This window comes from Branchiostoma floridae, chromosome 13 (assembly GCF_000003815.2).
Source record: "Branchiostoma floridae strain S238N-H82 chromosome 13, Bfl_VNyyK, whole genome shotgun sequence".
NCBI lineage: Eukaryota > Metazoa > Chordata > Leptocardii > Amphioxiformes > Branchiostomatidae > Branchiostoma > Branchiostoma floridae.
In genome coordinates, this window is record NC_049991.1 from 15,206,966 (window position 1) to 15,225,990 (window position 19,025).

A 19,025-nucleotide genomic window follows, 5' to 3' on the forward strand; every position below is an offset into this window, starting at 1 on the left:
AGATAAATTTTGTTGGCACTTTGCGCGTTTATTGTATTTTCATTTTGGATGATTTTGCAATTATAAAATCAAAATTTGAAATCCAATTTAGGTCGCAGCAGGTTCGCCACCCTGGTGGAACTGCAAAGCAACCTCCGGAAGCCATTGTGAGAAAAGAATGTTGCTTCCCGCCAAATCAATACCCGATTCTGGCGTTTACATCGACCGCAGATTAACCCTGACCTTGAAAGCTGTTGATGGAATTAAAGACCAATCCGTCAATGTAAGACTTGTTTGTAAAAGAAATTGCTTTAGAATTTCATTACTAGTTGGGTTGATTACTTCTTTATCTTATCAAGAAATCAATCTTAAGGGTCTTAAGGTAAGATTCTGGTACAAGGTGCTCTTCCTCCAGTATTAGAAACCGTCAGCAAAACGGCTTTATAAAGAAAAGTGATACATGAGTGAGGCAAAGTAAAATCTGTATCCACTCATCGTCTCTGCACTTCAGTAAAGGATAATACCTAAGTTTGCATTCATTGTCGTCTTGTCGTCTTTGATATGATATTCACTTTATCACCCTTAAGTATGGAAATCACTTCATCTTGTATAATGTACTCCGACGTGAACCGTTTATCATGTTACCCTGACGACATTCCTTATGGTAGATGGGGCCATTCGGGACAGACGCGCTTCCAATTCCCTTATGCTAGATTTTACATTATGTGACCAAGTCCAAATCAAATGTAGGCATCAGTTAGTATGGATGTTCTTTTCACAAGAATCTTCTAGGCGTGTCATCGTCAAAAAGAGTCATGAACATTTGTCATTTAAGCCCAATCTATTTATGTATACAATGAAGATATGCTCTGGTACCTCAAAAACAGGACCATTAAAGAAGGTGTGCCCGTCTTATTGCATCCTTACCAACAACATCTTTATTGAGACGACAAGTACAGCGACTTTCGTAAGGTTTACATGTCTAACAACTACTTACAGTACAACTAAACAGGCATATATGGATATCTATAGGTATGAACAAGTCAACATATTGGGTCTAGCATGTCATTTACACTATTGGTTCTACGGTATAAGCAGTTGTAGATATATGTACCTACTTGCACACAGTGAGGGTTATCGCCTCCCAGAATGTAGTTGAATTTATCTATCGAACAGAGAGTATCCAATTCTTTAGAGCGCTTGACCATCGTATTCAACTCATCATTAACAGCATCTACTTCATTAGGTCAGGTCAATGTTTGCATAATCGGATCACCGCAGGTCAAATCGTCCAATTGAAAACGGCAAATCATATTTGTACATCCACTCACGGACGATGATGTGTTCATGATGATGTAGCCCCAGGATGTAATAATGAACTGTCAAAGATGTTCTCTGTAAGGTAGAGTCTGCCTCGGGTGTTATCATGCCCACACGCACGCAGTCTATCTTATCATCTCTGAGCAATACAACTTATGGATAGCTTGTGCTTGAATACTGAAAATCCATATGACACTAAAAGGCACTTTCTTGGACTTATTATCGAAGGGAAGAGTGAATATGAAATTGATAACAGAGACAGCACTAGTTTGAATGTAGCACATCAAGATACGGGGGAAAATGTTCCTTAATTATGAACAAGTTGAGGAAATCACACAAACGTGAAAAATGATGGCGAATCAAACATTTTATCGCTGGTGATTTTTATGTAAAGAAAAGAGATTTGTTAGAATACAAAAAGTGAAAAAATTTCCATATCATTTTCCTGAAGCAGCATCGCCGTATTGTAGTATTTATTGGCTGCTACAAAGGGATAGTTGGGCTACTGAATATATTTGTTTTCCTTTGGCGAATAACGGAATTATCAGGGGGCCCATTGCCATTTTTCTTATACCTCCGTTCCACTAGAGCGGCTACCTCGCTGTGACCCTGGATTTGACAGATCACTCAACGAATTTATGAGATAAAAAACAAATCTTCATACTGTCTGTGAGTTCTTTTCAGTCATACTTTCATAACATTTTTACGTCAAGGGTTAAACAAATCGCCGTCTAGTAGGAATGGGTGCCTCGAGCGGCAGGCCAAGACGGTCAGAAATCAATGCCAACACCGGCCGGCGGCGGACACAGATGTAGCGTTAAAGTATCAATAGTTGATGGGACTGGCCATGCAGAGCGCGCGAAGTACACTGTACCTGAGACGGGGAATTAAGTGTAGCACTTTAGGTACATGAAGTAAGCACCTAATCTCTACAACAGTCCTGCAGGGGCAGGAAAACGATAGAACATGCCCAAAATAAGCAGGATAATTTGTCAGAAAAGTTACCCAGCGTACTTGACCTTCTCCGGCAGTCTCCATCAGGATTTGCCTCGTCTGGCGAACTCACTACTCAGTCTGCTCTGGGAAATCTCTACCATCTAGTCTCCAGACAGGCGCAAAGAGGTTCAGAATCAAAAGCCGTGGATAGTATTCTATAATGCGGATTACATTTACATCTGTTTTATCAGTACGTCACCATAAAATGCTTCCGTAAAATGCTGTCGATATCGTAAAGGGCAACGTCTCTCCACATAATAGGCATGGATGTATCAGGTAGGGCTAGGGATGTCCTTGTAGCTCAACTGGTTGCAGCCTCATACACTCACATGAGCCCCTGGCTCCAATTAGTTGGTAATTGGGAGCTTCCGGTTCAATCATGGGAAGGGCATCTCGGCTGGAACTGCACTTGTCTTTCGGAAATGGGGTTTCCGTGTTCGAGGAGGTGCCTCTGGCTTTGTAAAAAATATAGCCCGCTGCTGAAACAACCTGCTGATTTACGACTGTTTGCCAGTAGGCACTATAAGGGTCTGAACGTCTTATGGCCGCAACTGGGGCAATTACTGCCGTATTAAGGTCACCTGAGTGGCAAAGAATGGCAGCTCGCTCCTGATTCTTATGATTTAGCCCCACCTGTTGTAAGCTCCTCACAATTCAGCCCCTGGCTGTGATGAGAGAGTAGTCAGACCACTCAATAACGAAGCGAACGAACACGGTAGGACTACAACGTCATTCTAGCCATGAGCGTACGATGTGCCAGTCAAGGCCAATGCTAATTACAACGGAGACATCTAGCAGAGGATCCATCAGGTTTCAAACGTAATTAAAAGTCGCAGGTACCGGAGTATGAAGCTGAAACAAGCCTACGTGAGCGGATTTCAATAAACGGCAGTTAAAACGTGGTCGATGAGCGAGGAGATATTCCCGGTGAATATTGTTTGCACGGCGACCTGCAGGTCATATCTCTTGATGGCTGTTGAATTTTGATGATGTCAGCTGTGCAGGCTAGATTTATGTTCACCGTTAGGCCACAGCAAGTACATTTTATGGATGACATCCTCTGCAGACTGCAAAAATACTGAGATAGGGTGAAAAAAACAAGATGGTTAAAAAAAAACAAGATGGAAAATTTTCAAAATAGACACCATAATTTAGATGTTGTAACAAGAATTTCTGAAGTGAAAAATAAGGCATCACAACCAACAAGGCATCCATTCCTGTATTCAAGAAGTGCACTAGTGTAGTAAAAGTGACACAAGTGTGGTAGACTGGTATCAATAACCATGTTGGCAACTACACCTATGGCTTTGCATATTGGTGCCTTTATTACAACTATCCAGCAAGTTTCATTTCTGCAACTACCGTCAATGCTACCTCTCTAGTGTCAATTCTACATGCAATTATTAGGTTACAACTCAACCTTTTTGCCATTTACCATCCCTGAAGATGGTAAATGGGTAAAAACCCGGCCTTACGGGTTCCTTCCTAATATGATTTGGTGCAGCAGGCTAGGACGGTGATGAATGTCGGGAAGATTTTGCAAGCAGCTTTATGAATTTTTTCAGCAGTTTTGTATTTGTTTAATTTCTATATGACCTAAATGGTCCCGGGTTCAAATCCAGTCATGTCACCGACCTCCCTCACACCACCCATTTGTAGAAATGGGTACCTGACAACGGTCAGGGAAGTAAAAGGTGGCGGAAGGAATGGGTTGGGATCCGCCTTCCAATTCCATGTCCGAGACTCAGATGATAACAGCCTGCTACCATTATTGCCTTTACATTTTGTCCATCTGTTCTTTGTACATGTACGTGGCACTGTCAAAATATGTTCCTAACTTGACTGTTTTAAAGCAAATAAATATACTAGTAACAAGGAAAAAACGTGTGTGTTCTTGCTCTATTTTAAAGAAATATCCTGCCATTGCCTTCACGGGAAGTCACTGGAACGACAATATCTACATGTGCGATGGCTTCATGATTATAAATTTTCACGGTAGTAAACTTACGGTTATTGCCTCTTCCTACAAAACAATAACTTGCCGCGCGAAAATAAACTGCACTTAGAATTGGAACCATTTATGAGTATGATAATGATAGACTCCCGTTATGTTTTACAACATAAAGGTGAATGGGCAGCTCACAAGCTAAAAAGATGCTGACATACTCCACCATGTATATGTGAAACCTGACAATTTTTGAAGTGACAATTTTGATGTTCCGGATGTCTAAAAATAGCAATAGTAACCACAATGCTCTGCTTATATGATGTCACAAACTATCCTATCAAAATTAGGAGTTTACATAAAACCCATAAATATGTACCAACGTTTACTACTCCCAATCGTCACTACGCTGAAGAGATCTGAATGAGGCGTGAGATTTGCTATAGAGTATAGATACATCTAACGCTATCATCTTAAACAGGGTACTGGTATTTAGAGATATCAAATCGACGGAAGGCGGTTTTAAACTGCAGCATTTTGAAAATATTGCAATTCGAAACCACGATTGGTCGACTTGATATCCCTGAATACCCTGTTTTGCCAAACAACGGATATAGGATACCCCGCGGATAAAGGTGAACTTGCGTTATGTCTAAACTGCCATTAGCCTGAGGATGTCCCTTCGTGTTCTCTGTACTCGCCAAATTGCTGACGAAAGCACATCCCAGTGCCTTAAGGATCCTTACACATCCTCCAGAAGGAGAAAGATGGCGACTTGGTCACCTTGGGGGGAGGATTAGAATGCCCGAACACAGGTGGAAAATTTATCACGGCATCCCAGAGGTAATGCATCGCGTTGATTTGCCTACTATCCACTTTACACCGATCAAACCTGTAATACACGTAGTTTTCAGGAAGGAAGCAGCGCGTGCATAACACAAACGGCGCAGCCATGGGCGTATAGTCCTTCATATATCCCAGTAAGGATTTATATCCTGATTGATTTTGTCTCACTAGAAAATACGGCATGATCTGTGATCTGCTTAGTGATGCTCGACTGTGATCGTTAACGTTGTGGTGTTCATGCGATTTGTCCTACACAACATGACATCCACTGTAATCGGCATAACAAGGCCCGTGAAGCTTGCGAAATAGCAGTTACTCAAGCAACTGGATATGATTTTGGAAACGGTCAGACGTTTCAGACAGCATTCACTATTTTTCGTCAGTAACACTGAGGAGATCTTGTTGAACAGCAGGTTCTATACAGCGTAATATAACGTTTCAACAGCGTAATATAACTTCACTCAACGAGGGAGCGCGAATGGCACATGTACATGTAGGGTCTTCAACGTTAACCAATTACACCATCCCGAACCCTGAAGATGCACGGAAAATGTCTAACTGCCATCAAAAAGATCAAATAAGCATACATGTTAAACCCAGGACATTCCAAAATGCACAGATATACATCACGTGTATAAAAGCGCGTATAAAAGTACTGCCCCAAAGTCACAAACGCCCATTATTGTGCACATTTTCCACCGTCTGCTGCACAACTTGGTGTCCTTCGTGATATTATGTCATTTTGTATCTCTCGATTTGAGAGAAAACGTTCACTTAACATGGCTACTGTTTGAACTTATTCTAAAAAAAGGAAAAAGAATTTTATAACACCTGTTTTGTCCCCCCTTAATGTAAGGACATGCAATGTTGAGAAATGGAAAAAGAATCATTTGAACCGAAAAGTACAAAAATTCCAAGCTATTTGAAAGAATCATCTAACCTGAAAATGACTACTGGTATCAACGTGTCGTTGACTAAAGGATAGGACATTAAGGAATGAAATATGTGCTTATACTACATAGACACACTACTTTTCATGTGTTATATCCTTAAGCTTTGATTCACTTTGTTGCCTGTATTCATATATGTACTGGCTTTAAAAACGCCTATAAAGTATGGTTGGTGGTACCAGTTATAAGGCCACTAACCTTTATGAGGAAGGAGTATGATGATTAAAAGCCGGTAAAAATAGACACACTTAGTCTTTCTGCACAGCACAGTCAGCAGTAAAAGCATTTATGGAATATCTTATTAATCCATAACCCAATTTGTAGAAGGGCAGATTTTTAGTGTGCCTCGATGAAGTTTACACATCCAGGTAATAAGATACGCCCAAAATCAGTTACTCAAGTAACTGGATATGATTTTTAGAAATGGTCAGACGTTTTAGACAGCCATCCGGAGACATCCCTGCTGGAGCAAGATGTCTTCAGTGTTACTGACGACAGACACCGGATGGTTGTCTAAAACATCTGACTGTTTCCAAAAATCATATCCAGTTGCTTGAGTAACTGCTTTTTGGCGTACCAGATTTAGTATATTCCGCTCCGATATGGAAATGTTGATTTAGAAGCAGGGGAAACTGATGTGGCGCCACGGAGACAACCCAGACTACAACACCTTGATTATGATCGAGAGTCAAGACATCAACTGTCATTACATCATAACAGCGCTGATTTTCAGCCGGAAAGTATGAGGCGCTTTTGAGGCAATTCTGTCATTCAAGTGCCCATGGGCCAAACTGCTGTGTTTTAAAAACTGTCAGTCGGAAAATGCTCAAGGCGCGTTTGAGGCAATTTTGTAATTCAAGTACCTACATGTATGGGCGAAACTGTTGTGTTTTAAAAACTGTCAGTCGGAAAATGAGGCACTTTTGAGGCGATTGTGCCATTCAAGTACCCATGGGCCAAACTGCTGTGTTTTAAAATCTATTTGTCGGAAAATGAGGCACTTTTGATGCAAGTCTGTAATTTAAGTGCCTATGGGCCAAACTGTTGTGTTTTAAAAAGTATCCAGAAGAACAAAACAAATACATGAGGTAGATTTTGTGCCCATTGCTATCTGACAGGCAACAAAGTAATGGGTTATAGTGAAATAAAGGAAAGGTAGGATCAGAAATAGTAGAGTAGCTATAAATCAATAGAATATCAATCAATCAATCGATCTATCTATCCATCTATCCATCTGAATTTAAAAAAACTCTTTCTACAATTGCAAAACCACAGCTTTATTTTCACTGACGTTTTGGTGACCGTATTTACATATACACAATCACTGACGGTGAAAATAGAGAGAAGGGGAGAGAGAGAAAGAGAGAGATTTAATACAATGCGGTTTGTTACGCCTCACATTATCAGCCAAAGTAATAAAAAAACATCCAATAAAGAAAGGAGCAAAAATATCACATCCAGCCCAAAGAAATCACCTTGCTAATCAAAATACAGGAAGGTAGCCTGCATAGTATCAGTATGAAGCCAGCTAAGTTATTGATTCCAGAAGTTATTGACCCCGACTCGTCCTGCTGTGATAAAACCCAGAATTGTGACAGGACAGCCGTCACGGGATTTGTGGTGACCCTGACGACCATGCTGCAGGAAATGTGTGGGTTCGTGTGCAAACACTGCTATATATGCAGATAGACTACGTGACTGTCGAAATCTAGCTGATTGGCGCGATTTGCTCGAGGACCAATCGTGGTGTTTAAGCGCGAGAGAACATGAAATGAACAATTCAGCATAATTTTTCTTAGGCAGGCAACTTATGTTTCTTCTCTATAGACGTTTCCATTTGCTATCTGCTTTCTTTATTAGTGTAAAGTAAACGTGCGCTATCAGTAGAAAGTAGAACACTGATGAAGACAACAGATAGGTTGTCGAAACGTCTGTTGAGAGAAAAATAAAGTTATTTACCTATGAGAATTCTTCGAAACTACGTTGATTCATGAATTGTTGAATTTTACAATGGGCAATATTTTTGCTTTATCATATGTAGTAATGACAAGAGAATGACATGTGTTCTAATGAAATATTTCCTTCCCACAGATGCCAAGAAGTGCAAGAGGATTGACTGGTTTCCCGACGATTTTGAATTTGACAGACATTCTACGGAGTTCATACTACGTGAGTATTACACGTACTTCTAGCAGCACATGCTTCGAGGCATAGCCTGAGTGACTGTTTGACACGTGTCATTCGAATTACAGTTAGCTATACTAACGGTATATGTATATAACGCTACATATGTGTAATTGGGTAATATCTGTATAGTCTGACAAGTATTTACTTTTATATATTATGTGATGAAAATTTATTAGTTGATATGTAAATGAGGCGACAACAAATTTTAGATAGTCTAATTGGAGACAAAAAAGCTAATGAGCCAGTTAGCTCTTGTTGTTTGAGTACAGGAAATAATGTTGTCTCGCTGCGGGTATGGTAGGGCAAGGTTAGCTTCTACCAGGCTCCGCAGCAGGTTGCTGGAAAAATAGTAGAAATTGGCAGATAAGACAGAAAACACGCCAGAGGAGTTAGATGGGCGAGGAGAACAGATTGCGACCTAGGGTCTAACTTCTCTGGCGTGTTTTCTGTCTTATTTGGCCAATTTCTACTAATTTCCAGTGACCTGTGGAGCCTGGTAGAGGCTAGGGCAGGGTCTCAACTACAACGTAGGCCTCCTTTCTTGTTGAAAGTGGGGTTTTACCGTCTCTCACATATTGCCTTTAGATGCAATATATAGGCAAAGGCATTCTCAGAGAGAATGTACCACAGAGACTATATAGTCTATAAAGGAGTGAATGTAATGCAGAGATACTATATATGATAGAAGCAATATGTAGAAGCAATATATAACAGGAAAAGAGGCATACATGTCGTACTTTCCGGCAGCTTCTATATTGTATCATTCTCTAATATGTAATGCGGCAATTCGAGACCACCATTCGGGGACATCTAACTGACTGCAAATTCAGCAGAACGACCTAATCCGATGGGGCTATCAATAAAGCTGGTTATTATCATTTCGCATCAATAAAGAAAACTTCACTCCAGGAATGGACTGCCATCCAGCTCTAGAGTGTGTGGAAAGCCATTCTACCATTTGTCTCTGAACAGATGATGTTTTACAATCTCAAGGTAGTAAAAATCATCGGTCCCTTCGGAAGGCTTAGCTCTGCCTGGAAATTACTTTAAAGAAACGCGTGAACGTAAAAGCAATCAGCTGAGATCACGTCACCCGCTTTATGGCTTCGATTTAACGTCTTCGGGACGTCAGATCATATTTTATCCTTAAGATGGTGATCCGTCATTTCTTTCACACCCATGTGTGTCCCTATCTAATCGCTGACATGTGTAGTGTTAAATGGCAATGTCTCGTCTTATGTACCGCCGGTTTATACATCAGCAAGTCGTCGCAGTTAAGTAAAGGCTTTATGTCGATGAGACGAACTGTATGTTTTGACATCAACCCAAAAGTTGCCTAAAGACTTAACGATTAATCCACGAACGCCGCGTTCTATTCAAGGCGCAGATGGATGATGCATGAACAATTCTGTTCACGTCCGTTTTTCTAAGAAAAGCTCATCCCACATAGTCTGTATGATTTATCACAGGCTAAGGATAACATTGACCCAACACCATTGCCATGGAAGCATGGCAAAGGAGAAGGTATCTGCTGACGGCTTCGCAAACGACATAGTAATCTCTATACGCCATGGGGCATGTAAAATAGAGCCAGACAAAACCAACATATAAATCCCAGAGGCTCTACTTTTACTTTGTTCTGACTTTCATCTTCATTTGTGAGTAACGCAATTTAGTTACCCCGGGATATCAGTTAAGATGTCTTCAGAAAAATATTGAGGCGCAGTTGGATCAAACGAAATAGATCCTTGGTTATTTGCAGGCCATAGCACCTTTCACTTGAACGCCATAACACTTGCAATGCTCTGGTGATATTGGTTGTACAGACCTAGTGGTGCCAACACCTACTCCATGAAGTTTCTTTGCAGTAAACGCAGAATCCTTTGACTTATATCCTTCCTCAGCCATCGCCAAATTTGAATCTGTGGCTACCGAGCTGGCAAGATTGATTGTATCAGCGCTGCATTGCCGCGTCCGAGCGGTGATAAGCGAACAAGCGTGAACAAGAAACCGTCCGTCTGCCGCGTATTCATAAGGCGATAAAAGCCGTTTCCCCAATCGAACGCACCTTCACAGAGTGTCACTTTTTCCTCGCACTGAGTCCAAATAAATGTCTCTGTTATGAGGCCTATGAGGCAAGCAGGAGGGAGTATGAAGCACTGTGACGCACGTTCCATTATTGATCAGAGCACCGGCTTGTTCTATTTCGGGGTGTTTAAATCCCACTTAAGCGTCTAGATTGCTACATACACGTCATGACTGATCTACAAGACTATATTCCGCTAATTAGGAGGAATATTTGGACAGGTGATAAAGCTGAAGGCAATGGCCCAAACGCTTCAGCTTAACACTAAGAACTCAATAACTTACGGCAATAAGATAGTGCTCACCTGCAAATCTTCAGAATCCACTCTAAAGCTTCTAGATAAAACACACGGACAAAAACCTGTTGTCTACCAAGAACAATATAGAGAAGTGCTGTATTACAAACCCTCGGGAGTATTCATTTCATAATCATCTAGGAAATGGGGCAGCTTCATTGAGACAAAGAGGAGGCACAAGAGTTTGAACTTCAAAGAATGATGCCGTTCAGAGCTCACACTAGATAATTTCTCCAATTGGCCACGTTACACGCAACCGCAGCCTTCACATAATCAAGTTTACATAAGTCATTGACCTGATTAACGGAGCATTACTGTGTGTTGCAATTCGTAGTGAAAAGATTAGACGAGAAAATTCAAAATGGCGGTCAATGGCGTTCACCATATTAGTGGAACTCAACGAGAGACTGAACAATTCAGCCTCTCGTTTACAAAGGTGTATTTGTGGATTGGAACTGGGAGTATTTTTGCGTCCCAAAAATACAGTTCGGGAAAGAACAGAACATTCTCTTCAAAGTTGGTTCAAATCTTCACCACACTCCTGCGAACTTTGACATGTCATCGTGACGGACAGGTACCGGCTCGATCTGAAATCTTCAAGATGGCATCTCACTGATTGACAGCGAGTGACCGCTGAGGTCCACATGCCGAGAAAATATGACTCCCAGGCCATGTACAGGGCACGAAACTGCCAAGGTGTCACCAATATGTCAGGAGAAATTCATGGATCCCAGTTTATATCATTACATCAAGTGCTCGACCCGTCCACATCAATTTATTTGGTAACCTTTGACTCGGAGGAAAATTTACTGCAGACAAGCTGTCAATCTATACTGCATGTATTAACCTTGCGTCTGTAAATTCAGTAACATTTCCTACGTTTCAACCGATAGATTTTTGATAGATTACCTCTATTTGTTTAGATAGCGCAAATAACGAGCAGATTAAGGAAATTCCAACATCTGAATTTGTCTCCTGGCCGAGCTCCATGAAACAACATGGCTGCCGTATTTTATGTACCCTGGTCAGGTAGCAACATGGTTATATAAAGACTGATACATCAGCTACCCACTGGATCCATCGATATTCCCGTAATCAAGCCACTTAAGGCCCCTGCCCATCAGGGCGTTCAGTCAATTCATCTGTGTTCCTCTATTCGGTGCATGTTTGACCACTGACCTAACGGCTCGACCTATCAATTTCGATTAAACGTAATCGACAGGCTGTGACGTGTGCTATGTACATGTACATACACGCTGTACTCTTGTAACCCTTGTGTGGAGGGATTCCGCCTCATCCTGCATTACCTGCGCGCAACTCGGTCCTGTAAAACGACTGGCGATGATGTCCACGGAATAATCAAGTGCACTTATTAGCTTTAGTATATATTGGACGGGTTGAGACGATCACTACAACATTCATGAAAGTGTATCTTAAAGTATCAATTGATTGAGCCGATGCTTGATTTCACATGCCCAACTGCAAATTCCGTGTGCTTTAATCAACAATCGAAGTTACCAGCCAGAAAATAAACCTGTCATGTTCAATACATTTATTCAAGGAGAGCAAGACTTTATATTCCAAAGGCTCTGTGATGTTGTGAGTGTGGCGTCAGCACTGGCAGCTGATGCGCTATGGATGAGGTGACAAATTTATGCGCATTTCCGGTTGCTGGATAGGTGTATTCAGTTAGCATTACTCTCCTTCAGCTGACTGAAGGCGATGGGCACGGCAGCCGAACAACCAACATGGCGGCAACGCCCAACTTGCCATCGGGTGAAATATTACCATAAGCAGTGTCCATCCCCCGGGGTCTGTTTGTGCAAAACGGCTGTTTCATGCTGATGTGCAATAGAAAAATGGATCCAAAAGGATCAACGTGCCGCGAATTCAAATACTAGCACGACCATACCTGCTTCTCTGTATCGGAGAGGACTATGGTTGGGCGGTGTTGCGATTTATGATTCCATGATTTTCAAAAAAAGCTACCGTTTTCAGATGTGAAAATCAAACTGTACAGCCTCGTTCAAAACATGTACTACTAGGTAATCTCCAAGCAGATCCTACTGTAGCATAAGATAGTATCTAAAGCTGGCAGAGGAGTGAAGTCGGCTTAGTGGTGTATTTAGCTACATGGCAAATGGATACCTCTTGACTGACTACACTCCTTGGCCAGTTTGGTACTATTTTATGCCATTGTAAGATCTGCTTGGATATTACTACCAGGGGCCTTTTCATCCCCAATCCAATTGGCATAATAGCCTCTACGAGAAAACGGCGGTCTGTTGGGAAGTTTCGTCGTTTATGAGTTGTCTGTATTACCTACTCTGCCTCAATTGATTTAGCTCAAAGAGATCTCTTTGATGTGTCTTTATGTTGTCATAAAGGTCTAACGCTGAGTCTAGTGCCCTTTTTTTCTGTCATCGACGTCGAAAGGTTGTGTGAGGTAAGGCTCTCTGGTGTGTGGTGCAAGACAAATTGTTAGCTGGAGGAGGATACGCTGCCAAGCCGTACATACATATCCTTGTACCTGCAGTCCATTCAAATTGGCCATCACTATCTGCCTGTCGCTTGGGGCAGTCACTCTGTTCGTCAGAAGTTTCTAAACGAGTTTCTCGGTTAGTCCATGTTCCTTCGACTGTTCAGGTGGCATCTTTAGGCGCCGGTAGAGGATCAAACACTCTCTAGAGAATGGTGGGCTGGAAGTAGGGAAGCCACCGGCGCTTGAAATTTCTACTCCCAAGCATGTCATTAGACATGTTCAATCATTCCTGGTTGTCAAATAAAATGAGAAGAAACCGACCCGACGCACCATTGCCTTTTATTCGCGCTGACAATTAAGAATCTCCCTGCTGTGAACATCTTGTCGACAGCACCAGCATCGTCACTCTGTGTGCGATCGATTGCCTCCGCCCCTGTGTACGTGCAGGCACTGTGTCTGTGTGTTACATAACGTTACCTCGTAAGTTAGGGCATCCATTGGAGGGGGGAGGTTAACGTTGGTCAAGATAAAAGACAGAAGTGATCGGATAGGATCCAGAACGTTTGATGATGTTTTAACCGCTGCCAGATAGAATCTTAGCGGGGCAGGTTGCCAGCTCAGAGAAAAGTTGACTCAACGAAAGTAACTGAAAGTTTGATTTATGAACAGTTGTTGGTAATTGTGTACAGGCCCAAAGCGCATTGTTACAGTACCTGTTTGTAGTCTGTCTTCTTTAGACATTTAGACGGTTTTCTATTTGGGCCCCCATTAGACCCCTAGACGGTGATCTCACTGCGACCTAAATTGGATTTATATAATCCTTGACTTTATAATGGGAATATCATGAAAAATGTAAAAGCGTCACTGAAAAGAGAACAAATCTTAAAAAGCGATTCTTTTTCATCTATCAAATATAGTATGGGCGCTCAAGATCATTGGGCGCTCTGTTAAATCACTCTGTCGCAGCCCTGTGGAATTGTATCAGCCATCCCTGCTTACATCATGTTCAACATAACACAATGCTGGGGATACCACTGGCGGGACATTTGACTAGATCCGATAGCTGGTAGAATGTCTCACCAAATAAAGTCTTGGCGACCACTACATATTGTTTTCTATCCATTTCGCGCTTCTTTATCCCTCCGCTCCTTCAAATGAACACAACGCCCATCTGCCACCAGCAGGAACTGCATTGTTCCAACTTTTCCACCATCTCACATGGCCGCCATCTTGATTGGATCTGGCGACGTCGACAGTCACACTACCCATGGCATTTTACCATTTGGACCAACGTTTCCGGTGTTCGACATTTAAGCAAACATTTAAGCAAACTACAATGACATTCACCTAACAGTAACACAATCTTTTTCAGGAGATAGCTTTTAAATGTCGTTTCATTTCAATAGGTCTCCTCAAAACGTTCCAATAATTCACTCCGAACTTGCTGAGAGAAGTCAGCAAGTCAGTTTTACTTTTCTTCCTGGCATCAATTTCGTTCGACTTTTATCTCCTGCGTCTCTCCATAGACGCTCGTTGTCTGGAAATAGTTGTTCTCTGACAGTCGTTGAATATGGGTCAACGTAGAAGTCAACCAATTTTCCGTCTGAGTACTTATACAACTGAAGTTACATAAAACCCAATTTACAATCGGAACACCTTGGGATCCCTCCACTGATACGTACAGCCTTGCAGATCTGTGGAATGGTATGAAAGTCTTGCAAAGATATTGTTCAAATACAATTCGATCTTTTTCCTGTGGTAGAGTTCTATTGTGTTAACATCAGCAGCATCATTGTCCTTTCCGTCCTGACGGACGCTCTATTCACCGCCGATGGGCCCGGCAGTGAGCAACAAGGCTAGCCAGACTTCTACAGGGCTTTCGGCATGTCTCACAACAGAATTCTATTGTTTGACATTGTTCATGTCTCTCCCTTCTTCTGTCAGCCTACTGTGCAAATAGGAACACCTATAACATAGGGAACTACATTTTGTATACAGACATAATTTACAATTGAGTAACATTTGCATACGGTCCTTAGGAGTAAGTGAATTGACATGTTCAACCAGTTTCTCTAGTTAGCTGTACGTGTATTGAATTGTTCTGACAGTTCATTGACGCTGAAGAAGAGTGACGGATGTCACTGGAAACGTCTGGAAGTACATCTCCGTTTTTTAATCCAGTTGTAGACATTGAATTGTATTTGAAAATTGTTTACCTGGATGTCTAACCTTCAAAAACGTATGCAAAGTTTTGTATTCTCATTTCCCACAACGTCCTTGCAGAGATGAACAATCGTGACGTCAAGGCATTTGCAAGAAGGATCATCCAGCTATCTCCGGTCATTGAAAAAAGATATTGAGCCACTTATTGTATTTTTCCGCAAGTCCTATCGAGACCTCTGGACTCCATTTAGAATTCCCCTTCCGTCTGGATGGCAAATTTCCCCGCCAGACACTTCCGGCGATGCTGACGTGGCGATGATGCATTCGAGACAAGATGGAGAAAGAAGGGTTGTGGCCCCCCGGGGCCGTCAGACCATACAAGAAAATTAATCTCCCAAGCCTTCAACCTATCTTAGATTATCTTACTTAGCCTTCGTCAAGCACTTCGCACAGGCAATAACAACGGCCTGACCTCTGCTTGATAGATGCAGGACCTTGCGGGAATTTCTTCGAACTTAATTTGCTGTTCTGAGTGGAAGCAGTGGCTGCAATTCCCGTAGTCTTGACGCTGATGAAGTGGGAGGGGCGGAGTTACCGCGGAGTGTGAAGGTTGAGGAAATGAGATGTCTGTAAGATTAAGTGCAGCAGCAAGATGTGGTCGTTAGAGACAGCTCTGACGTTGGGGAAATCATATTTTACCACGCCGTGATGACGCTGGCCTTGGTGAGAGGTGCCGGTACGGAGCGTGAATACTGCAGCTAAGTAGCTTCTGCTTACTAATAGGCAGCGCGTCCGCTAGGCGCACATTACCCAATAAAACATGTCGTAATCTAGTAGTTTCACTGCACATTTAGTTAAGCGCTATAAAGGGCCAAGGCGCATTAGCGAGAGGCTCGGTGGATCACGAACTTGCCATTATTGTTATAACCTGCGCTATAACACATAATCTGCTTGGGCGGTTCAGGACGTGCCTATGGCGCGGAGTCCCAGTCCATGACGACTTAGGGCGAGGTCACATTTATTTGCCGTAGGTCGTCGTACGACTTGATGTCAAAGGATTTTTAATACCCCTGTCACATTTGGCGAAATCTATCGGACGACGATTCTGCGGCAATCGCTCGAGTCTCGCTTATAATAACAATTGCACAAGGTACAAAGTATGGCTTATATGTGACAGGGACGGTTTTCAGTTAAAAAATACGCGCAACCCCCTGTCGATCTAAATATGGCCGATCTTCCAGCGATACGCCCGAAGATCGTGGATAATGTGACAGGGGTATAAGGGCGTGGTCACATAGGTCGTGCGATACTCGTACGATTTTTAATGCCAAAGGATTTTCAAGCAGGCCATTACAGAACGAACCACCGACATGGATACAAAACAGACCTTCGTTAACCAGATCAGTTGAACTTACAGGAGACGTACATTTTTGTCCTTCAAAATGCTAGAAGTGTGACAGCGCCATAAGCAGGCGGGGACAGATCCAATAAGCCTGGGTACTATGCGATTTCTACGGGGGCTCCTTGCACTCGCTGCCCTAAAATGGCGGGCCCGGTAGTGATCGGATGGCACCAAGGCTAGGAATCAACCTGTGACAAGGATCCAAGTCTTTCTCTGCGACAGCAAGACAGCTGGATTGTGTACGACATATGTACACTAAGTGCCATCAGATTGTGGTTGTAAGACCGTACAACGAATCACCAAACTAAATCTGATCTTTAAACGCACGTTAATTATTCGTAAATGCATACTTTATGAATTTACGCATACGTCAAAGTCTTCTTAATGATTAGATCTCGTGCAGTGAATGTCGCACAGACAACACGATATGAACGTAAAAAGTAGCTAAAGAACACCTCAATAACTCAAGACGTAGCAACATTTGCGACACGCGTCATCTGTTAGGTCTGTGTGCGACGATGAAGGTTAGACATCCCATACAATAAGATACACCATATAGCAATTACTTAAGTACTGCCTGTGTATGTAGTGGGTGACTTCCAAGTTCAGATGATTTGTACTTCCACCCTACTTTGTATGCTCTTCACGGCTGTGTATCAGACACACATGAGATACCGCGGACAGACTAAATCTAACGCCAGCGAGCAGCTATGTCACGTCGACAGTTAACGCGGCAATGAAATGTTACAGTCGTGATGATAAATGATCAAATCTTTCTACCCATCACAGACGGACGTACCTCATGCTCAACAGCCAGGCAGAAACTCTAAACCTTCTGTTTTATTTGCAACGTTTTGGGCGCTGTCACATAGGTCGTGCGGTAGTCGTACGATTTTGATAAGGTAGGATTTTCAAGCAAGCTGTGACAGAAGCAACCACCGACAAGGATCCAAGACAGCCTTTTGTGTTACAAGACAGCTGTACTCTGAAGGAAACATGCATGGCTGTCCAAAAAACAAACACCTTAACTTAAGTTAGCAATCGTACGACGATCTCAGGAACCTTTGCGACCTTGCCCTAACTTGTTTTAAAAGCCCGCGATGGTTTATTTTCCATAATTCTGTACATAGATACACGACTGATTTCATGCGTCAACAATGACTCAGCCCTACCCCTGATAGCTCATTTATCGTGTGATAACCAAATGACTGCAAACGAGGGGGAATCAATCAGGTTCGTCTAGACAAGACGGTAAACAAATGATAATGATTAAATCCCAGGTGTTCTATTTCCTACATTAATACTCAGATTTGATGACACGCACCATGAACAGAATTAAGAGAAAATACTTTTTAACGAGAGACTTGTAAGTACTGACTAATCAGGGAATTGTTAATGCTAATCAAGAACGCGTGGCCCAGACCTTTCAAATCTATCACCTTCGCTAAGGGAGGTATGTTTTCGGTGCCGCTTATTTGTGGGGTGAAGAGTTGTATGTTTCTACCATAACTCAAGAAATTGTGGATGGATCCTAATGGCATTTGGTAGGTGGTAGGGTTTGTGGAAACAAAATTCGATAGTGAGCCTGATGGCGGCTTTCTATGGTACAGCAGTGCCACTTTTGATGTCTCGTTTTGTGGACGTGCTATGGTCATGACTTTCGAGTGGTATATAACTCTTGTTGCATAACTCTTGTTGCATAACTCTTGTTGCATAACTCTTGTTGCATTACGGTGGCCGACAGCAACAATGGGCAACACACATATTCTTTTGGTTAACACACCTATTTTTATGACCAACACATCTATTTTCTGCGCAATACACTTGCTTTTGTTTGCGCTACACACTTACTTTATTTTGTGCAACACACTGACTTTTTTCAGTGCTGCAGATTTACATTTTTGCGCAGTACACTTACTTTTGTTGCGCTGCATATTTATGTTTTTGCGATGCAAATTAAGTGTGTTGTGCAGAAAATAGACGTGTTAACCAGGAAAATTGGGTGTGTTGCCCATTGTTGCTATCGGCCACGGTACATCATATCTCGACCATGCATGGATGTCAGAGTAGGTGATCAATAACCAGCGTCTTTAATCCGGCGGCGCACCTTGGCTGATCAATATTGACACATGACCTTCGCTTCTGTGGAATCCTCTCCATCACGTCAATGGAACAGAATCAAATATCGCTGAGTCGATGTTCCTCTAATTAAGTGCGAGTGAAGAAATGACAGTTCATTACGGATCTGGTTCCACCCACCGCCGTGGCGCGGTGTGACGATCTGGGATAAGAGGACACATGTGAGGAATCACTCACAAACGATTTTGCAATGCAAAATTGCTTCCCTGTGGGGTACGTACAATCTAAAACTGTT

At 42.3% G+C, this 19,025-nt stretch overlaps 1 protein-coding gene across 2 annotated transcripts in view; it reads left to right on the forward strand.

The window, feature by feature from the left end:
• The window catches only part of LOC118429767 (voltage-dependent calcium channel gamma-3 subunit-like), a 46,096-nt gene that overhangs the window by 17,452 nt on the left and 9,619 nt on the right, over positions 1-19,025 (forward strand). For both annotated transcript variants that reach the window (XM_035840399.1, XM_035840398.1), the window contains one exon: positions 8,128-8,205. In XM_035840399.1, coding sequence (XP_035696292.1) covers positions 8,128-8,205 — 78 coding nt within the window. The remainder of the gene's footprint in view (positions 1-8,127; positions 8,206-19,025) is intronic.